This window comes from Peromyscus leucopus, chromosome 1, assembly GCF_004664715.2.
Source record: "Peromyscus leucopus breed LL Stock chromosome 1, UCI_PerLeu_2.1, whole genome shotgun sequence".
Taxonomy (NCBI): domain Eukaryota; kingdom Metazoa; phylum Chordata; class Mammalia; order Rodentia; family Cricetidae; genus Peromyscus; species Peromyscus leucopus.
Genome location: NC_051063.1, coordinates 101,934,794 through 101,955,683, shown reverse-complemented (window position 1 = coordinate 101,955,683; position 20,890 = coordinate 101,934,794). Strand labels below are relative to the sequence as shown.

At 43.1% G+C, this 20,890-nt stretch overlaps 1 protein-coding gene across 1 annotated transcript; it reads left to right on the top strand.

The window, feature by feature from the left end:
* Positions 1 to 11,349: 11,349 nt before the first annotated feature.
* Positions 11,350 to 12,345, top strand: LOC114706716 (olfactory receptor 52K1-like). The gene has a single exon (XM_028889206.2). The coding sequence runs from the start codon at positions 11,350 to 11,352 to the stop codon at positions 12,301 to 12,303; it is 954 nt and encodes a 317-aa protein (XP_028745039.1). The 3' UTR covers positions 12,304 to 12,345.
* Positions 12,346 to 20,890: the final 8,545 nt, after the last annotated feature.

Here is a 20,890-nt window from a genome sequence, read left to right as displayed (position 1 = left end):
GAAGAGACTTTGGACTTTTAAACAGGGTTGATACTGATGACTATGGGGACCTTTGAAGTTGGACTGAATTTTTTTTTGCATTATGATATGGCTGTAAGACTATAGGGGGCCAGGGAGTGGAATGTGGTGGTGTGAATGAAAATGGCCCTCATAGGCTCACAGAGAGTGGCACTATTGGGAAGTATGGCCTTGTTGGAGGAAGTATGTCACTGAGAATAGGCTTTGGGGTTTCAGAAGTCCAAGCCAGGCCCAGTGGCACTCTCTTCCTGCTGTCTGCCGCCGATCCAGACTAGAACTCTCAGCTACCTCTCCAGCACCAAGTCTGTCTGCATGCTGCTATGTCCTGCCATGGTGATAACGGACTAAACCTCTGAACTGTAAGCCAGCCTCAGTTAAATGTTTTCCTTTACAAGAGTTGCCATGGTCACGGTGTCTTTTCACAGCAGTAAAGCCCTAAATAAGACAAAGAGTTTGAACAAAAGTCTGTCACACTGTGACTTAAGCTCTGAAAGATCCACTCTACTAGGTTCTAAATGAGGGGGAAGGGTAAAAAAGGAAGGTAAACAGTTAGAAGTTTTTATTAGTCAAAGGATGAAGTGACGGTGGCTTGGACCCAGATGACAACAATTGAAGTGACGACAAAGTTGGCATTTAGCACAGAATTTGAAGGCAGATAGGATTGCTGGTCACTGGTTAAATGCGGAGTTATGAGAACGTGATGGGCTTTGAGGAAGCCTCCGATCTGAGAAAACAGTGACTAGAAAAGCTTTAATGCCGTGGGAATCAGAGAAAGGTTTACAGGATGGAGGAATAGCGGGGAGATGGTCAGAGTTCTGTATGAGCTTGGAAATGGACATTAGGCACTCAAGTATGCTGAGTAAGAATGCTGTGTTGTTATTCCTTGGTATCAACGGGGAACTGGTTTCAGGACACCTCTCATACCCCAACTCACAGATGTTCAAGTCCCTTGCATGAAATGGCACAGCATTTGTGTGTAACCCAAATGCATCTTCTTGTGAACTTTAAGTCACCTGTGGATTATTTACAACACCCAATGCAATGTTATTTGTTTTACTATATTGTTAAGGTAGAAGACACAATGCAAAAGTCTTAATCTATTTGCCAGTTTGCAATTCAGGGGAGATATATTAGTTGAAGGTTTATGAGTGGAAGTCAAAGAATAGATAAATAAAGCCGTGGAAAATGACAAAATCTAAGGTGATGAGAAGACACTTCAAGGCAGGAAAGAGAGCTAGCTAGCAGCAGATACTAATGAGGTAGAAGGAAGCCCTGCAGAGGGTTCAGCTACCAAGTGCTGCCACAATGCTGAATTAGATATGGCTTAAGTGGGGTCTGTGTTGATGTCTCTGGCCCATGTTGCCATCAAAGGCCACATGGATGCCCAGGGTCTAGGCAGCAACCCGTGACCATCTTGGTGTCCAAGGGCTGTGCTGCTGCTGGGGCCAAGTGGATTTGAGTGGTCAGTGCTGTCATCTGGGGCCTTGTTATCATCTGCTGCTGGGGACCATGTCTGGGTCCATGGCCCTGCTGCAGTCAGGGTCTGTGTTGATGTCTGTAGCTCCTGAGACCATCAAGGGCCATGCCAATACTACAGGCCCTGGGATGCCACCTGGGTTGATGTCCAGGTTGCCGTGGGGGCCATGCTGATCTGAGTGGCCTGTGTTGCTACCTGGGACCATGGTGACATCTGGGCCTGGGCTGCTGCTTAGGGCCATGTCTGGGTCTGTGGTCCTACCACAGCTGGGGTCTGTATTGATGGCCCATGTTGTCACCAAAGACTACACACGCCTGGGGTCTGGGCTGCAACCTGTGGCCATGAGGATGTCTGAGGGCCATGCTGCTGCCAGGACCATGTTGATCTGAGTGGCCTGTGCTGATAACTGGGGCCATGAAGACTTCAGCCTAGGGAAAGTTTCCTAACTGGAAAGTTCACCTGGGGACTGACAATGAGGGAAAGCTGGTGGGCTGACCAACCCAGCTACCACCCAGGGCCAGAACCAAGGCTATGAGCTGGTCTACCCCAAGATCCACCCTATCTATGAACTGCTGGAGCATGTGAAGGGGACTAAACCAGAAGCTCCAAAGCTGCAGGGTCTCCATGACACAGGACAACAACAGGACATCTTAGAAGAGCTCCAGCGAGAGCCCCATTACCTGTGGTGTAGCAGCAGCCAGAAGCTTCGAGCCGGACCAATGACTCAGGCAACGAACACTGGCAAGTAAAGGTGAGTGGACTAAAGGGTGAACTGTGTGACTCACACTGCAGCTTCCAGGACAAGAGTCTTCTCTCTCTTTGTTTATTTGTGGTTTGTTTCTTTGTTTGGTTTGGTTTTTGATTTTTCTTTTAAATTTGGTTTTATTTTTCGGGGGTGGTTGCAAGGGCAGAGGGCAGATGTAAGGGGATGGGAGATAAGTGAGATTGGAATGCATGATGTGAAGTCCACAAAGAATCAGTAAAAGTTAAAAAAAAAAAAGAATGTGGCTTAAGAACTGATTATAGATATTTCCATCCAAAAGTGCTGGAAAGACTAAATACCCACATGCAAGGAACAAGTATGGTCCTACACAAAATCAGTCAAATGCATCAGGGATCTGAATACAAAATCCAAAATTATAAAATTCTTAGAAGAGGAAAGAGCTTCATGACTTTGGATTTGGCAATGATTTTTTTTCGACCTGACACAAAAAGTATAGGCAGCAAAGGAAAAAATAGATCAACCAGGCCAAATGAACCCAACTCTCCTTGGATACCAAATCTTCTTGACACAGAAGAAAGGACTCTTGTCTATCTGGCTTCATTAACACACAATTTTATCATTGAATTACAGACTAAAAAAAATCCTCTTTTGAGATTTTATTTATTTGTGTTTTTAAGAGTGTGGATGTTTTGCCTGCATGCATATCTGTGCACCATGTGCATGCAGTGCCTGCAGAGGCCAGAAGAGGGCGCTGGAATCTCTGGGACTGGAGTTACAGATGGTTGTGATCTACTATGTGGTGCTGGGAACAGAAGGTGGGCCCTCTACAAAAGCAGCCAGTGCTTTTAAACACGGGGCCATTTCTCTAGCCTCTGAATTGCATACTTAAAATGGTATCAGTTTAAGCAGTATTATTTTTATAGTTAACCCTGCTTAGATACTAAAAGGATAAGTGTATAACATGCTAGGGCTTCCTCTCAAACTTAATTCTGTCTTTTTCAGATACACTCAGGGCCAAATCCCTCTCAGCCTTGGAGTTCTCCGGGAGACTATGAAAGGACTTAACAGGCCTCCACCCTACCTCTGGAGGGTCATGAAGAGCAAAGATGTGAAGCTCAGGTGGGTGCAAACGGAAAGTAACTACTAGAAAAAAATCCAGAAAAATTTCTGATTACACTGAAAAAATGTTGATAGAACACTTTGAAGAGCGTGTGAAGGCAATCTAAGGAATGGGAGGACATATTTGCCCAGGATACATCAGTAGACTGTTTACTACAAAAAATACACGAAGACCTTCCAAGCCAGGCATGGCGGCTCATGCTTCTCATCCCAGCTCTTGAGAGGCAAAGAAAGAAGGACTGCTACATGACCAGGGCCATCCTGGGCTACATAGTGAGTTTGAGGTCAACGTGATCTACAGTGAGACCCTATCTCAAATCAAACAAAAACAAAAGCAGATACATCTCAATAAAACTCCCCAAACAAGTCAATAATAGGAAAAAAAAAAAAAAGACAAATGCTAGGCAGTGGTGGCGCACGCCTTTAATCTCAGTACTCGGGAGGCAGAGGCAAACAGATCTCTGTAAATTCAAGGCCAGATTGGTCTACAGAGTGAGTTCCAGGACAATCAGTGTCACACAGAGAAACCCTGTCTAAAGAGAGAGAGAGAAAGAGAGAAATATTTTAAATAGGTGTGTTTTTCCAGAGGATATATAAACAGCTAACAACTACCTGAAAAGATGCCGAACATTGATAATCATCAAGACTCCCTCCCACATCCATTAGACAGGCTGTATCAAAACTCAGAAAATAAATGTTGATGAAGATGTGAAAAAAATTGTAACTGTGTGTGCTGCTGGGAATGGTGGACCTAGTCTGGGTATCTACTACCTTCACTGCTTGTAATGTTTGCTTGTGAAACTCAAGGTTTACCACCTTTCCATAGTCTGGCTACTGAGCCTAATTCAGACCTTAGCAATGTGATCCTTGTGCAGAAGTCTTGCTTCAAAGCACTGTGTCCTCAAGACAACAGGCTCAAGAGAGGTGTATGCTTCCTCCAGGCACTGCATACACCTCTCTTGAGCCTTTCGTCTCCAGGACACAGTGCTTTGAAGTTAGGATGTATGTTAGGACATCCATGTAGGATGAGTGTGTGTCAGCAGGGCATAATTTCAATAGAAATGGTTGCGTTGCCTCAGGGAGTAAAAGAGATGTTTTCAGGTTGAGAGGGACAGAGGCACATTAAACTCCAGCTTCTCTCCTTAGGATCGTGGCAGAGTAGCAGACTCTAAGACCAGTCCTGGGGGGGGGGGTGTTAAAACTTTGACAATAATAGAGTTTAAAAAATATTGAGTATTAATAGCACAGTTTGTTATTCTATAATGATCTTATTGGATCTTGTAATGTGTGAAGGACCAGGCACTGGGATCACAAATGAAGCCATCTAAAGAATGAAGAGATTAAGTGCCTTGCCAAGGTTAACAAGCTGGGACTCAAACCCAGGTCTCCCACCCATACCCTTAAATGACAGCTCAGTTCAGAAAGCAAACATGCCTAAAACAAAACCCTACAAAACAAGCATAAAAACCACAAATAACCTTGCTCTTGATATGAACCAACAACCCTCCTGTGGCAGGAATCTTAGAAGTTTATTAGGGTGCACAATATTTTGGGGAACACAATACCACCACACCCTCCCTCCCTCAGCCATGAAGAACAAGCAACCTTTGTGTCTTCTGAAGAGGCTGCAGTTCTCAGCAGACACCAAGGGAGGGTGGAAAGAGGCACACTCATTACCTGACTGCAGTCAAGCCACACTCAGCCCCCTGGGAGAAGTAAGACTGAATCTAATAACCACAAAATGATGAGAAGGTGGGGTTGGTAGGAAGCCAGAGGCAAAGACTAGAAAGCCCTAGAGTCATCCCCAGAGAGGAGTCAGTGCCTAAAACAGGCCTGTTTAGGGTGTTCCTCAGAGACAGGGCCTACTGTTTCCCTTTTCTTTGGGGGAAAGGGAAGCCGACTGAGGGTATATCTAGTCTTTCTTGTCCATCTCCTCTCACGGAGAGAGGAGGATGACATTGCTTTCCCATGACCCACAGGAAGTGAATGGAGCTACAAGCTGAGGGTGAGAGCATGGTGGGCATGAGGCAGTTGATGCAGACTGATTAGGGAGGGCACTTGTGCTGGGATCAGCTAGCCTCTGGAAGTTGGGGGATGGGGCTTGAGCAGATTATCTGAGATGGGGAGGAGGCAGAAAAGACCAAGGAAAGAGGTCAGGAGATGTAAGCAGAGGAAGTGGAATCAATCAGAACTATCGTAGAAATACCAACCAGAGGCTGAGAGAAGAGTGTTGGATGTTAAGGGGAATAGGTTTGGTCAGAGAGACAGTGCCGTGGAGTGACAGAGCACAGCCTCAACTACACTTCTAGCCACCAGGACACCTTTCTATCATCTTCTGAAGCTTCATCTTTTATGGGCTTCAGATCCTCTCATCACACCATTATCAGAATCAGCCCCTGACTGCCCCTCGGGAAGTCACTTGGGGTGCTTCTTAGAGTCTATCAGCAGAAAACCCTGGCTGAGTAACCCAGAGCACCCCGATGATCTCTCTCCTTTGGTCACCATTACTTTCCTTCTCTTCCACACTGGGGCGCTCTCTCACTCACAGCTACTGCAAAGTGGCTGAGCTAAGACAATGGGAAGGACAGGTGGGACATCTGGTTCATCAAAGAGTTCAATGACAAGGAGCTGTGTCTTCACAGTGCGCTCCTATAGACACAGTCCTGGAATACTGCAGGACATGTCAAAGATGTGGGAAGGAGGCTTCAAGCTGAAGCTCGAGTCCTCCATGAGGATTTGGTGATGCAGTTCTCCAAATCAGTCATTCTAAGGTTTTCTCTAGACAAAGGCACAATGGACGAAGGAGGCAGTGTGTTGCATCAATGCGATCGGCTGTGGTTTGGGGGGAGATAAAGAAACGACCTGGGCTTCCTGTGGTTCCTCTCCGAGATCTTTGGTGAGGAGGCAGGAGATGAACACGGCCAGTGACACTGAAGGACTGGAAATAACACTCAAGCCAAGGCAGGGTAAGTGTTTTGAACAGGCGGAGACTGGTGGAGACTGTGAACGGAACTGGAGGTGTGTTGTCCTCACAGCTGAAGAGCGAAGGTTGATGACTGCTGGGTTTGCAGACACGACAGACAGGATTTGAGACTGAGCTGTGAGAGAACACAGACTGGAGGGCCAGCGGCAGCCATCAGGAGTGTATAGGAAGCAAGGGAGACAAGGTCACTCGGGGAAGACTGGAGGCCTGCTTGGAACAGAAGCAGCACATTCATATGGGATGGCATGACGGCATGTATGAGAGGATACAGTCTCATTTAGTCAGTGATCACCAAACAAGTCTCTAAATGGTGTCCATAAGCACAAAAGATAGTCCTGTCATCATGGGGCTTTCATGCTCCACCCTAACTTGTGTCTTGGAGAAAATTCACAGATCTATATAACCCTGGAGTGGGGAATTTCTTCTTTCTTAAATTGAAATAATTTTTTTCATATAATATATTCTGCTTATGCTTTTTCCCTCTCCCAATTCCTCAGATCCTCCTCTTCCATCCAAATCCACACTCTCTCGTTCTCTCTCTCATTAAAAAACAGTCATCTAAAATAATAATAAAATAAAATAAGATCAAGTAAAACAAACTAGAAGACAAAAACAAGAGTCTAAGGAAAAGGCACAAGAAACACACACACACACACACACACACACACACACACACACACAGGCTCAGAGACATTGCACACACAGAAATGGAGTGGGGAATTTCTCATAATGAGACTTTTATTCTGACTGAGGTGATAAAATGATGGGAGACACGACAGAATTTCCGTCTGTGGAGGAAGGTCTAGGTTTGGGTCAGATGACTGTATATTGTGTAGTGGCTGGGAGAAGGCAAGTTTCTTTAGGAAAAGGAAATCATCCATGCATTCATTTAAAAATGTTCATCAAGTACCAGCTATGTACAGCAGTGTCTGTGCATTTAGACTTTGAATTACAGCCCTTGAGTTCAAACCCTGCCAGCCTGGTGGAGCCACAGACACAGGCAAAGTGACAATTGCACTCTCATGGCACTTTCTGATTCAGCATCTAACGCATCTCAGCCTGTGGGGTGTGACCCTTTCACAGGGGTCACGTATCAGATGTCCTGCATATCAGATATTTATATTATGACTCATAACAGTAGCAAAATTACAGTTATGAAGTAGCAACGAATTAATTTTTTGGTTGGGGGTCAGCACAACCTGAGGAACTGTATTAAAGTGTCACAGCATTAGGAAGGTTGCTCTAACAAGTTGATATTGAAATGACTGAGAAAGTCTCCCCGGAGGAGCCCCAGAGGGCTTGTCTATGAAAGTGTCAGGAAAAGGGACTAAGGAAAGCATTCCAGTTAAATCTGGTAAATTATACACGTGACTCTTAGAGGAGAGGGCAGAGAATCCAGTGTGGCTGAACCTTGGATGAATATTTAAGAGAACAGAAGGAGTGAGGCAGATGGGCGTAGGCAGAGAGATGTTTGCAGGCGTGGCTAGTGGTTTCCATCTCTCTTGCAGTAGTGGGGCCCTGTAGGCAGTCTTCAACTGGGAGATAAAATACAGTCAGTCACACTGCAACTGATAGGTTGAGGAGGGTCAGGAAGCGGAGGCAAGAGTGAATAGTGACTTAAGCAAAAAATGGTGGGTGACGAAGGGAAGAAGGGAAGGCCCGGAGAGGAAGAAGGGAAGGCACAGAGGGGAAGAAGAGAAGAAGACACAGAGGGGAAGAAGGGAGGGCACAGAGGGGGAGAAGGGAAGACACAGAGGGGATGGGGAGAAGAGCAGTGAGGGGCTGGAAGGTCTTGTCTGGCTAGAAGGATCCTTCGGCTGCAGCACCTGACAGAGAGGCTGCATGGCTGGAGAGTAGCGGGAGGAAGTGTGGCTGAAGTAGTGACCAGACAACGCAGGGATTTCAAAGCCTGGTTTGGGATAGGGAGTCCACCCTAAGTCCTGTGGTAGCTAATGGAGGTTCTAGCCAAAGCTAAGGGTAACATAGTTTGCCCTTTAAAAGTCTTTTTGATTGTAGTGGAGAGAAAAGATTATTATAGCGGGCCCAAGAGTCACACCACAGAGACCAGTTAGGAGGCCTTTGCTGTCTAGACACAGGGTGATGGTATTTAAACAAGAGGACCAGCAGAAGACAAGTGGACACTGAGGCATGTTGTCAGGTGACTACACGATGGATGGATGGATGGGGAGGAAGAGGAGACCACAAAGTTTCACCCCTGACTTTCCCACCACGCTGTGGAAAACAGGGCTGCAATGTGCATGGGTTCAGGAGGTTCATGGAGAGGAAATAGTCGGTAGGAGATGGCAAGGTTTGCTTTGGCCATACTTTGTCTGAGACCCCTCTGGCTGTCTAATGGGAGAGGAGTATACTAGTCTGGAACTCAGATTCCCTGAATATAGAGGATGAAATTTCTAAGAACCCGAGGGGAGAAATGTGAGAATATGAGTAATAAGAGGAGAGAAAAGGACAGAGACACGAGAAGACAAAACAAGGACGTGACTGTTTAAGGAGAGTTGTAGAGATGGGAGCTAACGTGGAAGGGACTGAAAAATAAGCGAGAGATAAGGAAGCAGAGAATAAATCGGTTTTAAAATTTATTTTTAACTCATCTCCCCAAATAAAACATGGAAACTTATGGGGAACCATGTGATGTTTCAGCATTCATACACATTGACTAATGCTCAAATCAGATTAAAAGTACCCATTTCTACAAACGTTTATCATTTTTTTGCTGTGTAAATGTTAAGGATTAAGAGCTCTTCTAGCTTTTTTTTTTTGTTGTTGTTGTTGAAATATACACTACACAATCATTATCTGTGCTCCCTTACCCTAAAAATAGTATGGGAGGATTTTCTCCCTCACTATAACTTAGCAGAAACCAGGTTTACTGTGAAAGGAAACAGAGACGGGAGGGAAGCTGGACCGATGAAGAGACAATGTAACATAGTGACACACTGATGCTGATTAAGAGAAACATTTTAGAAAAGAGACCAGTAATTTTATTTTCCATTTTTATTTATAAGACATAGAATTGATTTGAAATTTAATTACTATTATTCTTTACCTGAGACTTTTTTTTATTAGCTTAAAAAGTACTAGGTTTCATCACATTTTGTCAAACCAAAATTTGTTTTTGTTGTTTCTCCCCACTCCCCGCCCACTCCCTTCCTTTCCCTATGTCCTCCCTCCCACTCCCAGTCACCTTTCTACTTCCATGGAACTTGTGAGATTTGATCTCTCCGCCCCTCAAAACTTCTTTCCCCTCTCTGGGTAGCCTATACCCACTCTCCCAATTCCTTATTCACGTTCAGACCTTAAAAGCCAGGATCTCCGTAAGAGAATTGAGACCTTTGTCTTTCTGAGAATGGGTCACCTCACTTACTAGAACACTTTCGAGATCCATTCATTTCTCTGCAAATCTCATTTAAATTCCTTACAACAAAGCGTTCTAGCCCAAATTTTAGCGTTGACGATTTCCAGCTGTGTAGCCATCAATAGTAGGAACCATTAGTTTTCCTAACTCAAAAAGGTTCCCACTTTTACTGAGTACTTTCAATGCCTTAGATTTATGCTAAATGTTTTAACATGATAATCTCAAAATGCTCAAAAGAAACATTTTAGACTGTTCCTGGAAGAGATAAGGGAGTATGTGCCAACATTTTTTGATAAAACGTTTAAGCATTTTTCTGATAGTGGGGAATTGAAACTAGCACTTTCCATATGTTAGGCTGCTGTGGATATCAATCTATATAAATAAAACACTGATGGCCAGTGACCAGGCAGGAAGTATAGGCGGGACAAAGAGAGAGGAGAATTGGGGAAACAGGAAGAAGGAAGAGAGACACTGCAGCCACCGCCAGGACAAGCAGCATGTAAAGACGCCGGTAAGCCACCAGCCACGTGGCAAGGTATAGCTTTATAAAAATGGGTTAATTTAAGATAAAAGAACAGTTAGCAAGAAGCCTGCCATGGCCATACAGTTTATAAGTATTATAAGCGTCTGAGTGATTATTTTATATGTGGATTGTGGGACTGTGGGGCTTGGTGGAAGCTGGAGAGACATCTCCAGCAACAGCAGTAGCTGGGGCTTGTGCATTTGATCTAAAGCCAAACTATCAGGGAAGCTGAGGCTGGAGCATCTCAAGTTCAAGGCCAGCCTGGGCAATTTAGTGAAATCTTGTTTTAAATAAAATGTAAAAAGAGCATTTACAATGCACCTCAATGGTAGTGTGTGACTAGTCTTTGCAAGGCCCTGGGCTTAATCCTCAGCACAGCAAATACAACCAATCAGTCAACCCAAAACTTGCAGATAAGTAAGTTTAGAGGTGATGAGTTCGCTTATTTTTCATACAGTTAAGTTTGATATTTAAGAAAGAAACTCTCTCTCTCTCTCTCTCTATATATATATGTATATATATATATATATACACACACATATATATATATATATTTAGGAGTGTTGTTTTAGTTGGGAGAAAAGAAGAAGTCACTGAAACCAAGTGAATTTTTGTAAGATGAAAGCAGAAATCCTCATCTTTAATAGAGGTGTTTCTGAATTCCCTCTGTACTCCAGAACAGCCTGGAACTAACTGACCACAAGAAGGCTGCTTTTTTTTTTTTTTTTCAAGACAGGGTTTCTCTGTGTAGCTTTGCGCCTTTCCTAGGACTCACTTGGTAGCCCAGGCTGGCCTTGAACTCACAGAGATCCGCCTGGCTCTGCCTCCCGAGTGCTGGGATTAAAGGTGTGCGCCACCACTGCCTGGCAAGAAGGCTGCTTTTGATACCACCTGCAGTAGTATTAGATAGTCTGATAGCCGGAGACTTTATTGGCACCTTGAAGGTATGGGCCACTTGTGCATTTTTTGATATGTATTATTGTTACTTATTTAAAGGCTCAAATGTGAAGAAGGGCTAATACACCTCCATAACTGATTGGGATTTGAATCTGAACACTGATTCTGCTGATGGTGGATCCTCTTGAGAAGGGCTCTGTGGAAGGAGATAGGAGGAAGAAAATTCCTGGCAGCCATGTTGGCTAACAATATCACCTCAACTCATCCAGTGGCCTTCTTGTTGATGGGGATTCCAGGCCTAGAGCACTTACATATTTGGATCTCCATCCCCTTCTGCTCAGCCTATACCTTGGCTATGCTTGGTAACTGCACCCTTCTTTTCATCATTCGGGTTGATGCAGCCCTCCATGAGCCCATGTATCTCTTTCTGGCCATGTTGGCAGCAATAGATCTGGTCCTTTCCTCTTCAACACTGCCCAAAATGCTTGCCCTATTCTGGTTCAGGGATCGAGAGATCAATTTCCATGCCTGCCTGGTTCAAATGTTCTTTCTCCATTCCTTTGCTATCATGGAGTCAGCAATGTTGCTGGCCATGGCCTTTGACCGTTATGTGGCCATCTGCAAACCCCTGCACTACACCACAATTCTGACCAAACCCCTCATCATCAAGATTGGCCTGGCTGCTGTCACTCGGGCTGTGACATTAATGACTCCACTCCCCTTTCTGCTCAGACGCTTCCACTACTGTCGAGGGACAGTGATTGCTCACTGCTACTGTGAACACATGGCTGTGGTAAGACTGGCATGTGGGGACACACGATTCAACAACATCTATGGCATTGCTGTGGCCATGTTTATTGTGGTGCTGGACCTGCTCTTTGTTATCTTGTCTTATGTCTTCATCCTTCGTGCTGTTCTCCAGCTTGCCTCTCAGGAGGCCCGCTACAAGGCCTTTGGGACATGTGTGTCTCATATAGGTGCCATCTTAGCCTTCTACACACCTGTAGTCATCTCCTCAGTCTTGCATCGTGTAGCTCGTAGGGCTGCTCCTCATGTCCACATACTCTTTGCAAATTTCTATCTGCTGTTTCCACCCATGGTCAATCCTATTATCTATGGTGTCAAGACCAAGCAGATTCGAGAGCGGGTCTTAGGACTCTTCCTCAGAAAGGATGTCAAAGGAGGGTGAGGGGCAGTTGAAGAAGGAAGTGGGCACAGGGTGTGATGGGAAGTAGAGGGATGCCAGGATCTCCATGCTTACTTTTATCTTGATGTGATTTTTAAATGTGTCTAGCCGTTGACAAGGCTATCTGTCTCTATTCAAACTTGTCGACTTTTCAGAATTCTCACTCTCACCCTTCAGTAACTTGACAGAGTCATGAACTACTGACTTCCTTCAGACTTCCAATGAAGACAATGTTGTTCTTAAGCTCCTTTGCTCATGAGAAGCCTAAGGGTCTGATTTCTAGCCCACGTCCCTGGAATATGAAGCTTTATTTATCTATCTACTCAGGACCTGGATAAGCATCAACAGTATATCAGTGAAGAAATCCTCATCACTCACTGACAGCTGGGGGCCAGGTTCAGACAGAACTCTCCCTCTGTTGGGGTTTGTGACATTCTGGGACTACAGGTTCCACGTGAGACAGCCTTGCTTAGTAGACCACTATTTCTTTCTTTAGCCAGCCTGTGTATTCTTTGACTTCTGTTCACCTCTTCATCTTCACAGTCAGTTGCTCTTCTTAAATACTTTGAATAACACACAGCATATCTTCTGATTTTTCTATATGTCATATGGATCTTTGTACATTTGTACAAAAAAACCTTATGTTTTCAATAAAAATGTGATTTGCTTATTTATTAATCCGGACAAGAGTGTCTAGGGTAGTTGTTCTCAACCTGTGGGTTGCAACCCCTTTGGGGGATGAATATCAGATATCATGCTTATCAGATCTTTATATACAATTCATGACCGCAGCAAAATTACAGTTGTGAAGTAGCAATGCAATAATTTTATGTTTGGGGGTCACTCCAACATGAGGAACTGTATTAAAGGGTTGCACCATTAGGAAATTTGAGAACCACTGGTCTAGGGGCTTGGAACACATGCATCTTAAAGTAGGGATTCTGGGTTTATAAAGAAATCCTAGGAAGAGAAAGGAATGATCATTGCAATAGACTCTGTTCTTTGTACCCCTCACTTTGATCCCAGAATTTAGTACATGGGAGAAAAATGAGATAAACAAAGTAGAGAGAAAAAAAGAATATAAAGCTATTTTTTCCTTTGTCTCATGCAAACTTACATGCTGGATAATTTTCTTATTATTAATCCTGACAGCTCATAAGGCCTCACCAGACAAGCTCTAATATATGTCTCCACAAATGTATCATTTCTGTTTTATCTTGCAACACTTTGTTTCCTCGGATTGTTGTGTAGGAATTATATAATCTTCTTCTCTGTAGTGTGTTATCTACTACATTTATTGCTAATGTAATAAAAACTCTTGAATTGTTTCTTCTGAATATGGTGGGGGTATAAGAGAAGTTTCAAAATAGCATTAAATACTAACATATAAACAGAGTAACATGAAGTAAAAGAAGATACTTTGTGGTGGTATTCTAATTGTACTGAAATGTGATTTTGATTGTATGTTAATAAATAAAATTGCCCGGGGGTCAGAGCTATTAGAGCCATAGCAAGAGTGTGGTGGTGGTGGTGGTGGCGGCGGCGGCGGCGGCGGCGGCGGCGGCGGCGGCGGCGGCACAAGCCTTTAATCCCAGCACTTGGTAGAAGAGCTAGGTAGATCTCTGTGTGTTCAGGGATACAGCCAGCATTGGAGACATATGCCTTTAAGACCTGGAGGGCTGTACTTACAGGCAGTGACGAGGCAGTCATGTGTTTGGGTTTACAACCAATGAGAAGGCAGAACAGAAAGACTATTTAAAGACATATACACAGGAAGTAGGTCTCTTTTGGGGAGGTAGAAGCACCACAGGAAGGGTAAGATTTTAGCTCTGAGCTCTGACCTCTCGGCTTTCTCTTTTACATTGGTTCTGTGTTTCTTATTTAATAAGATGGTTGGTTACATCTACAGTACTTTAAAAAATTAATTTTTGATGTATTTGCACACATGTCTGTGTGTAGGTGTTTTCATGTGTATGAGTGCAGGTATCCTTTGAGGCCAGAAGTGGGCATCAGATTGCTGAAGTGGGATCATGGGTGGTTGTGAGCTGCCTAACATGGGTGCCTGGAACTGGACTCAGGTCTTCTACAAGAGCAGAATATGCTTTTAGCCACTGAGTTATCTCTCCAGCCCCAAGAAACTACTTCTAACAAAAGTTGTGATTATTCTTCTGTTGGTTTATACAAGGAATACCATCATCCTGCAGGCCAGATCCACTCTCAACAAAAGGAGAATAATTTTGTTTATAGTATAAGTTTAGTAATATAAGGATCCCCAGCCAGGAAACATATACCCTCATCATGACAAGGGTCAGTCACAAAATAGTGAAAGGAATATTTTGCATTAGCTTAGTGGAGCTTGGAACACAAAGTATAAACAAGAAATATGATCAGATTAAGGCACACATACTTTATCACCAAAGAATGCAATACAAGATTAGTAAAAAGAAAATGGTGCAGTCATGGCTTGGCTACATATTTCAAATCACTGTATAACTGAGCCTCCCAACCATGTGTCCTCAACCTGGACACAGACACGTGCCACTCAATGAGGTAGTAGTGGCTATGGTTGACTGGAGGCTCTTGTTCTACTTGGTGACTCTCATGAAACCTTGATTTCCTTGTGTTGCTCAAGATAGAAGTCTTGATGTTAGCTTGGAATCCCCTTTCCCTCACACTTGTGTCTATTTCTTTCTCTATCCACTGGTACATTTGTCAGACATGTAGAACCCAGTGATTTCTCATTACATTCCCTGCTACCACCTTGCTTCAGAGATGCCATACTCTCTTTCATTCAATGCAGTATACTTACATGGTGCTGAGTCTTAATCCAAGGGGTTTCATGTTACACAATGCTCAACCACTATATCTGTGGCCCTGAAACAGACTCTTACATTATCTGCTTTCATTTACTCCCCCTTCTTTGTATGGCTCTGTTATATATTATATATCTGAAAAAATAGACTTTAAACCAAAACTAGTCACAGGATTCTAAACACATACATGCCAAACATAGGAGTATCTAATTTTATAAAAGAAATATGATTATATGTAAAACCATAGATTAACTTTAATACCCTACTTCTACCAATAGACAGGTCATCTGGACAAAAATGAAATAGGGAAACAGGAGTTGAACTACATCATAACCCAAGCAGAGCTAACAGACATCTATAGAACTTTCCATACAAACATGAAAGAATACACATTCTTTTTAGCAGCCTATTAAACTCTCTGAAAAACCAATCATATATTAGTACACAAAGCAAGTCTCAACAAATAAAGAAAAAGTGAAATAGCATCCTATAACTTTACAAAATATTAAATTATGTCACTACATTGCTCAAAACTTGGGCATTTAACTTGAGAGGAATGAAGAAACTTTCAACGTCACTACAAAAGCCTGTGTGATTCAGACTCCTAGATAACTCTAGTCAGTAAAAAAAAATGAGAACTTACACCTAGACACACAAAGTGTGAAAAAAAATTGAGAAAAAAATCTTAGCAGCATCCTATGTTGAGGGCACAGGACTTTTCATTTAAGAGACTTTGGACTGATCACTAACTTTGGCAAAAGGGAAGGCAGGATGCAATAGACTGCATTTGGATGGGAGAAAGAAAATAGTTGCCCACCCAGAATTTTTTTTTCTTGTGAAAACATCTTTCATGAATGAAGATGAATGAGAACCTTATCACCAAACATTAACGACATGCTCTACTATAGTTCTGAAATAAAAGAAAAACTAAAAATAATTCTTTAAGTTGGAAGAATATAGTTTGATAGAAACATAAGGAATATGGAGGGAAAATGAACATGAAAAAGACAGTATTTTGCAAAAAGAAGCTTCTTTGATGAATGATGAGAGCTACACACACACACACACACACACACACACACACACACACACACACTACAGTTAGGAATTTAGGAAAAGGGAAGCAGTAGGTTCTTCTCTTAGGCATAGGACCTCTCTAGCCACAGGTAGTTGTCTAGATTTGCAATGCCAGGCATGAATCCCTTTTTATTGCATGGGCTTTATGTCTGATTAGGTAGCTGTTGGTTTTTCACAAGACAGCAGTGTCATTAGAGCACTGTTGTGGATATTTTGCTGGTCCAGTCATTGTTGTCGTTTGTAGGCTTTGCAGTTTGTTAGGACTACAGATTGCTTTTCTCCATTGCCAGCTTCTATAGTGCCTTCAGGCACTATGAGAGCCAGTTCTCAAAGAGGGGGTTACTATGTCAGTTCCAGCTTGATCCCTCCAAATCCTGTGTCCAAAGTGCATGGTGTCTTCTGAAAGACAGAGGCTCTCAAATCTTGTCAGAATGCCTGCTATAGTATGTGCCCCGTAGACATAAATGCACCCATAAAATCTCAACAACTTGGTTGCCAAAACAAGAATAGCATAATGACATCACCAGTTGACATGTCAATATGGACATGGGTAATTCCACATGGTCCCATCCCTAGATGAAGAGCTACAGGTGGTCAATGGCTGCCGAAAAGGGGGAATCAGTTTTGTCCAGGGATGAGCTTCCACGTAGGTTGTTTAATCCCAGTGGTCAGCCCTGGGCACATGTACATACTAAATGGACACAATGAAGTGTATGTACATGTAACAATAATAATTAAAGAGGACATCATGAATTTGGGAGGGAGTTAGGGGACAAAGAAGAAGTTTGAGGGTGGATGGAGTGACTGAAATTTATTTTCCAACATAGTACAAAGAAAAAGAGCAGGCAGCGTTGAAGGGGAAACCTGACAGCGATCAGCTTCCTTACAGAGGAAGATTTGCTCTGTAAATCAGCAGATGGTAGCATCTAGAAAGACCATCCTTTATCATTTATAGAGGTTGATAAACATTAAAAAGCAATTATATTCACGACAGCCTCTCCATTGTGTAGTTAAATCCTTCAATTACCCCGTGAGTCAGGAAAAGCTGAGAGTATTTTCTCTACCTCAGACTGAGGATCCGAGTTAATGTATGAAGGTCAGTGTGACAAAGGTCACAGCCAGATGACATTGCGTAGCTAAGAATCTCCCTGTGAAGCAATTATAGATGGAAATTGGACCAGCTAATGGATGACCTTGGTTAGGCTGCATCCCTGACCTTCCTAGTTATATGCAGGCAGGAGTTGGTTGTGGTCTGGAATTTGAAGCTGTCTTTCACAGTAGCTGCTGCAAGAAGATAGTAAAAGCCAGGAGAAGCAGAGCAGAGACTGGAGCACAGGTGGCTTCTGGAGAGCAAAGCACGATCCCTGGCAGGCATGACTCAGTCAACTAAATGGGTGACACGGCAAGGGCTTCAGGAGAACACTGTGGTGTGAGACCTGAGCCAAGGATAGCCCTTCCTATCAACCTCCAGAGAAGAGCCCCGAGATTCTCTGAATCCCCAAAGACTCTTCTCAAGGCTAATTGTGATTCTACATTCTCTGGGGGAATAGTACAGAGACTGCAAGGATAGGGTCAGTGGCTCCCTCGTTAGGTCCCTCCCACTGGAGATGTAGACCGCCTTTCAGCTGCGTGGAGTTAATGAAAAGGGCTCAGAGCTGCGTGTTTCCCGAGGCTGTGAACAGAGCTAGAACTAGAGACATAGGAATACCCGACACAGCTGTGGTGGCCAAGGAAGGATGGGGGCGCTTTCTGCTGCTTTCCACAGCCAGTCCTGGTCCTAGGCATCATCAGCTCTCCAATCTTTCCCCTACTCTCCTTATTATCTCTCTCTTGGCTTTAAAACAAGGAGGGCAGGTCCTGAAACCCCCACCCAAATGTTTCATCTCTACACTGCAAACGTCTCACCACAGCAGACTCTTAGCTCTTCTCTGTGGCCATTACCACTACGTTTCAGCGTACCATGTCAATTTGGGTTCTGCCACGTGCCATCTCCTCTCCTTGACCTCCCTGTTCCCACCAGCTGGATCTTCCTAATCAGCAACCTTCTGCATTATCAACAGAAGAGAATGAGGTCTGAATTAGAAAGATGGCAGGGGTTACTAAGAAACACATTTCTTTGGGGGTTCTAGTTACCTCCTTGAAAGACTTTGGGTAAGTACTTCACTGCCAGTGAGTTTTAATCTTTGGAACCCACCATTGGTCTTTTATTTTGTTAAAAATGCATGGTGTCAATTAGTAGTTTTATACTCGCATTTTCTAGATATACATACCCTTTGTGAGCATTTTTAGAAGAGACAAGGACAAGGAAGATAAGTTCCGAGTCCAGTGTGAGCACTTTGGCAGACAGTAGATAAAACACTGACTTTGGAGTACTGAGGTCTGCGTTTGACTTGACTGGTTCCATCCACAGTCCTATTCTGACTCCAGCATTCTGGATGAAGCAGATTTGGGCTGAACCTCCAAAGAAATAAGGCACAGGGGTCGTTGGCTAGCCGTGCTTGGAAGATGAAGTTAGGTATCTTTGTCTTTGTATAAGGATAGGTGGATAGGTCACAACATAGACAGCAATGCTCAAAAATACAGAAATTCAGGGAGATGTAGACAAAATTAATCATGTTTAGATTTAGGAGAAACATTTATGGATGGTAAATGTACAGCATGTAGTTCAGATAAATCTACAATCATCTAGGGGTCTGTTACATATCAGGCACTGTTTTTGGCACTGAAGATATATTTGTCATGGAGACTTACTACAAAGCTAAGTTTTGCTCTTGGTTATGAAATACAAATACAACTAACATTTAGGAAAAAGTTTTTCTGATGACAATTTAATCTGCTGTAGGAGACTAAGACTGGTGAATATTTCTTAGAATTTCTAGCCTGTAAGATTTTAAAACAGAAATAACCAACCCGAGCTTGGGTCAGATGGAGAGGGAGTCATGAAAAAGAAGCCAGAAAGCAGATTTTTAGCAGCCTGTAGTCGTACTTCCTTCAGTGAAATGTTCAACACGGATTATGTATTTTAGAGGCTGGGGTTGTGGATGTAGATGAGGCACAGTCCCTGACTCTGGTCCTCTTAGTTCACAGGATATTGAGGTTTGTGATAGGGGTAGATGCTCAGTCACAAAAGTAGAGCTTTGTACACTGTCTGTATTCTCTCAGAGCAGCGATTCAGAGATTATGGGCTCTTAGAGAAGGGTGAGGATTGGAACAGGTATTTTATTAAACTATGAAGGCTGCTCTGATGGTACTTGCTGATGAACTGAATAGTGTAGGAAGGAATGGAAAGTAACAGATGAACTGATTCTAGGAGGAGCAACTGGTCATACAGGATACAAACTTTTGTATTTCAGAGCCACTTAGAAGAAGTTAAGATTTCTGCATAAACATTTCCTTGGAGGAAAAATGAGACATGTAAATTAGTATTTGAGGTTTTAGGATATGATGCTGAAACCCCTAGTGAATGAGTAGAATACCTTCAAAGAGGGCAATGCTCCAGGGTGTCTTTGAAGCAACATTTCCTATATTTTCTTAATTCCCTCTGTATTTAAAATGTGTTGTAAAATCTCCACCACTCTTTTTTCAGACAGTCTCACTATGTCACACACGCTGGCCTCGAACTCGTATCTCTCCTGCCTCAGCTTCTGGAGTATTTGCATTACAAATGTGTGCAACCATCATGAGATGGTACTGTTCACCAACATCGCTTTATTCAGTTGTCCAGTCCCCGAATCTGTAAGTACAAGGGCAATGCGGTTTTCAGATGATTTGCTTCGCTAATAACGTTAACACATTGTGGTAATTCCTCTTTCTTAGTATATGATGCTGAACAGGCTGTCAAGGCAGCACAGATTCCCGATACTTTGTCTTTAATAGTTACTCACCCAGTCTCCTTGGTTGACCTTCATCTCAGTTCTAAATGTTAAGAGTCTCACCTGAGTTCTTCTTCTTTCTATGAATACATGGTCCATCTTTGAGATGAACTGCTTTCATGCCTTAAGGTACTGCTTTCCAATGACCCTAAGCTTCTATCAACAACCAAAATTTCCCCTTCAAATTCAAAATCATATCAAACAGATCAACATTCACTTAGACTTCTCATGAGACATTTTACATGCTCTACTTTGAAAGTTGAAATCTTGATCTCCTCCTCTAAAACTTTTCTCATTTCAACAGAGTAACGCCTTCCTTTTGGTCTTTCATGCCAAAAGTCTTGACATGTCAGACTTCAACTTCTGACAAAACCTGTATTTAATCTGCTGAAAACAACTCCACAGCACTTTCAAAATAAGCCCCCAATCTGATTACGTCTCACTGTGCTCACCACCATCTTGATTCTGAGCCAAATTCTTCCCTTCTTTGGACTACTGAAGAAGCCTTAATAAGTGTCTCCATGTTTTTACCTCTGGCACTTTCTGGTATTTTTTTTAAAAAAAATTTTAAATCATATCATAGATACCAGAGTAAACTTTTAAGAGGTTTTAAGAATTCAAATATTTTGGGGCTGGAGAGATGGCTAAGTGGTTAAGAGCACTGACTGCTCTTTCAAAGGACCTGGGTTCTAGGTTCAATTCCCAGCACCCAAATGGCTCAATTCCCAGCTCACAACTCTCTGTAACTCCAGTTCCAGAAGATCCAGCACCCTCATACAGACATATATGCAGACAAAAAAAATGTATAAAGAATTCAAATTATGTCTT

Excerpts from the sequence above, each read along its gene's own strand:
- LOC114706716 (XM_028889206.2), top strand. The coding sequence starts at position 11,350 with ATGTTGGCTAACAATATCACCTCAACTCATCCAGTGGCCTTCTTGTTG.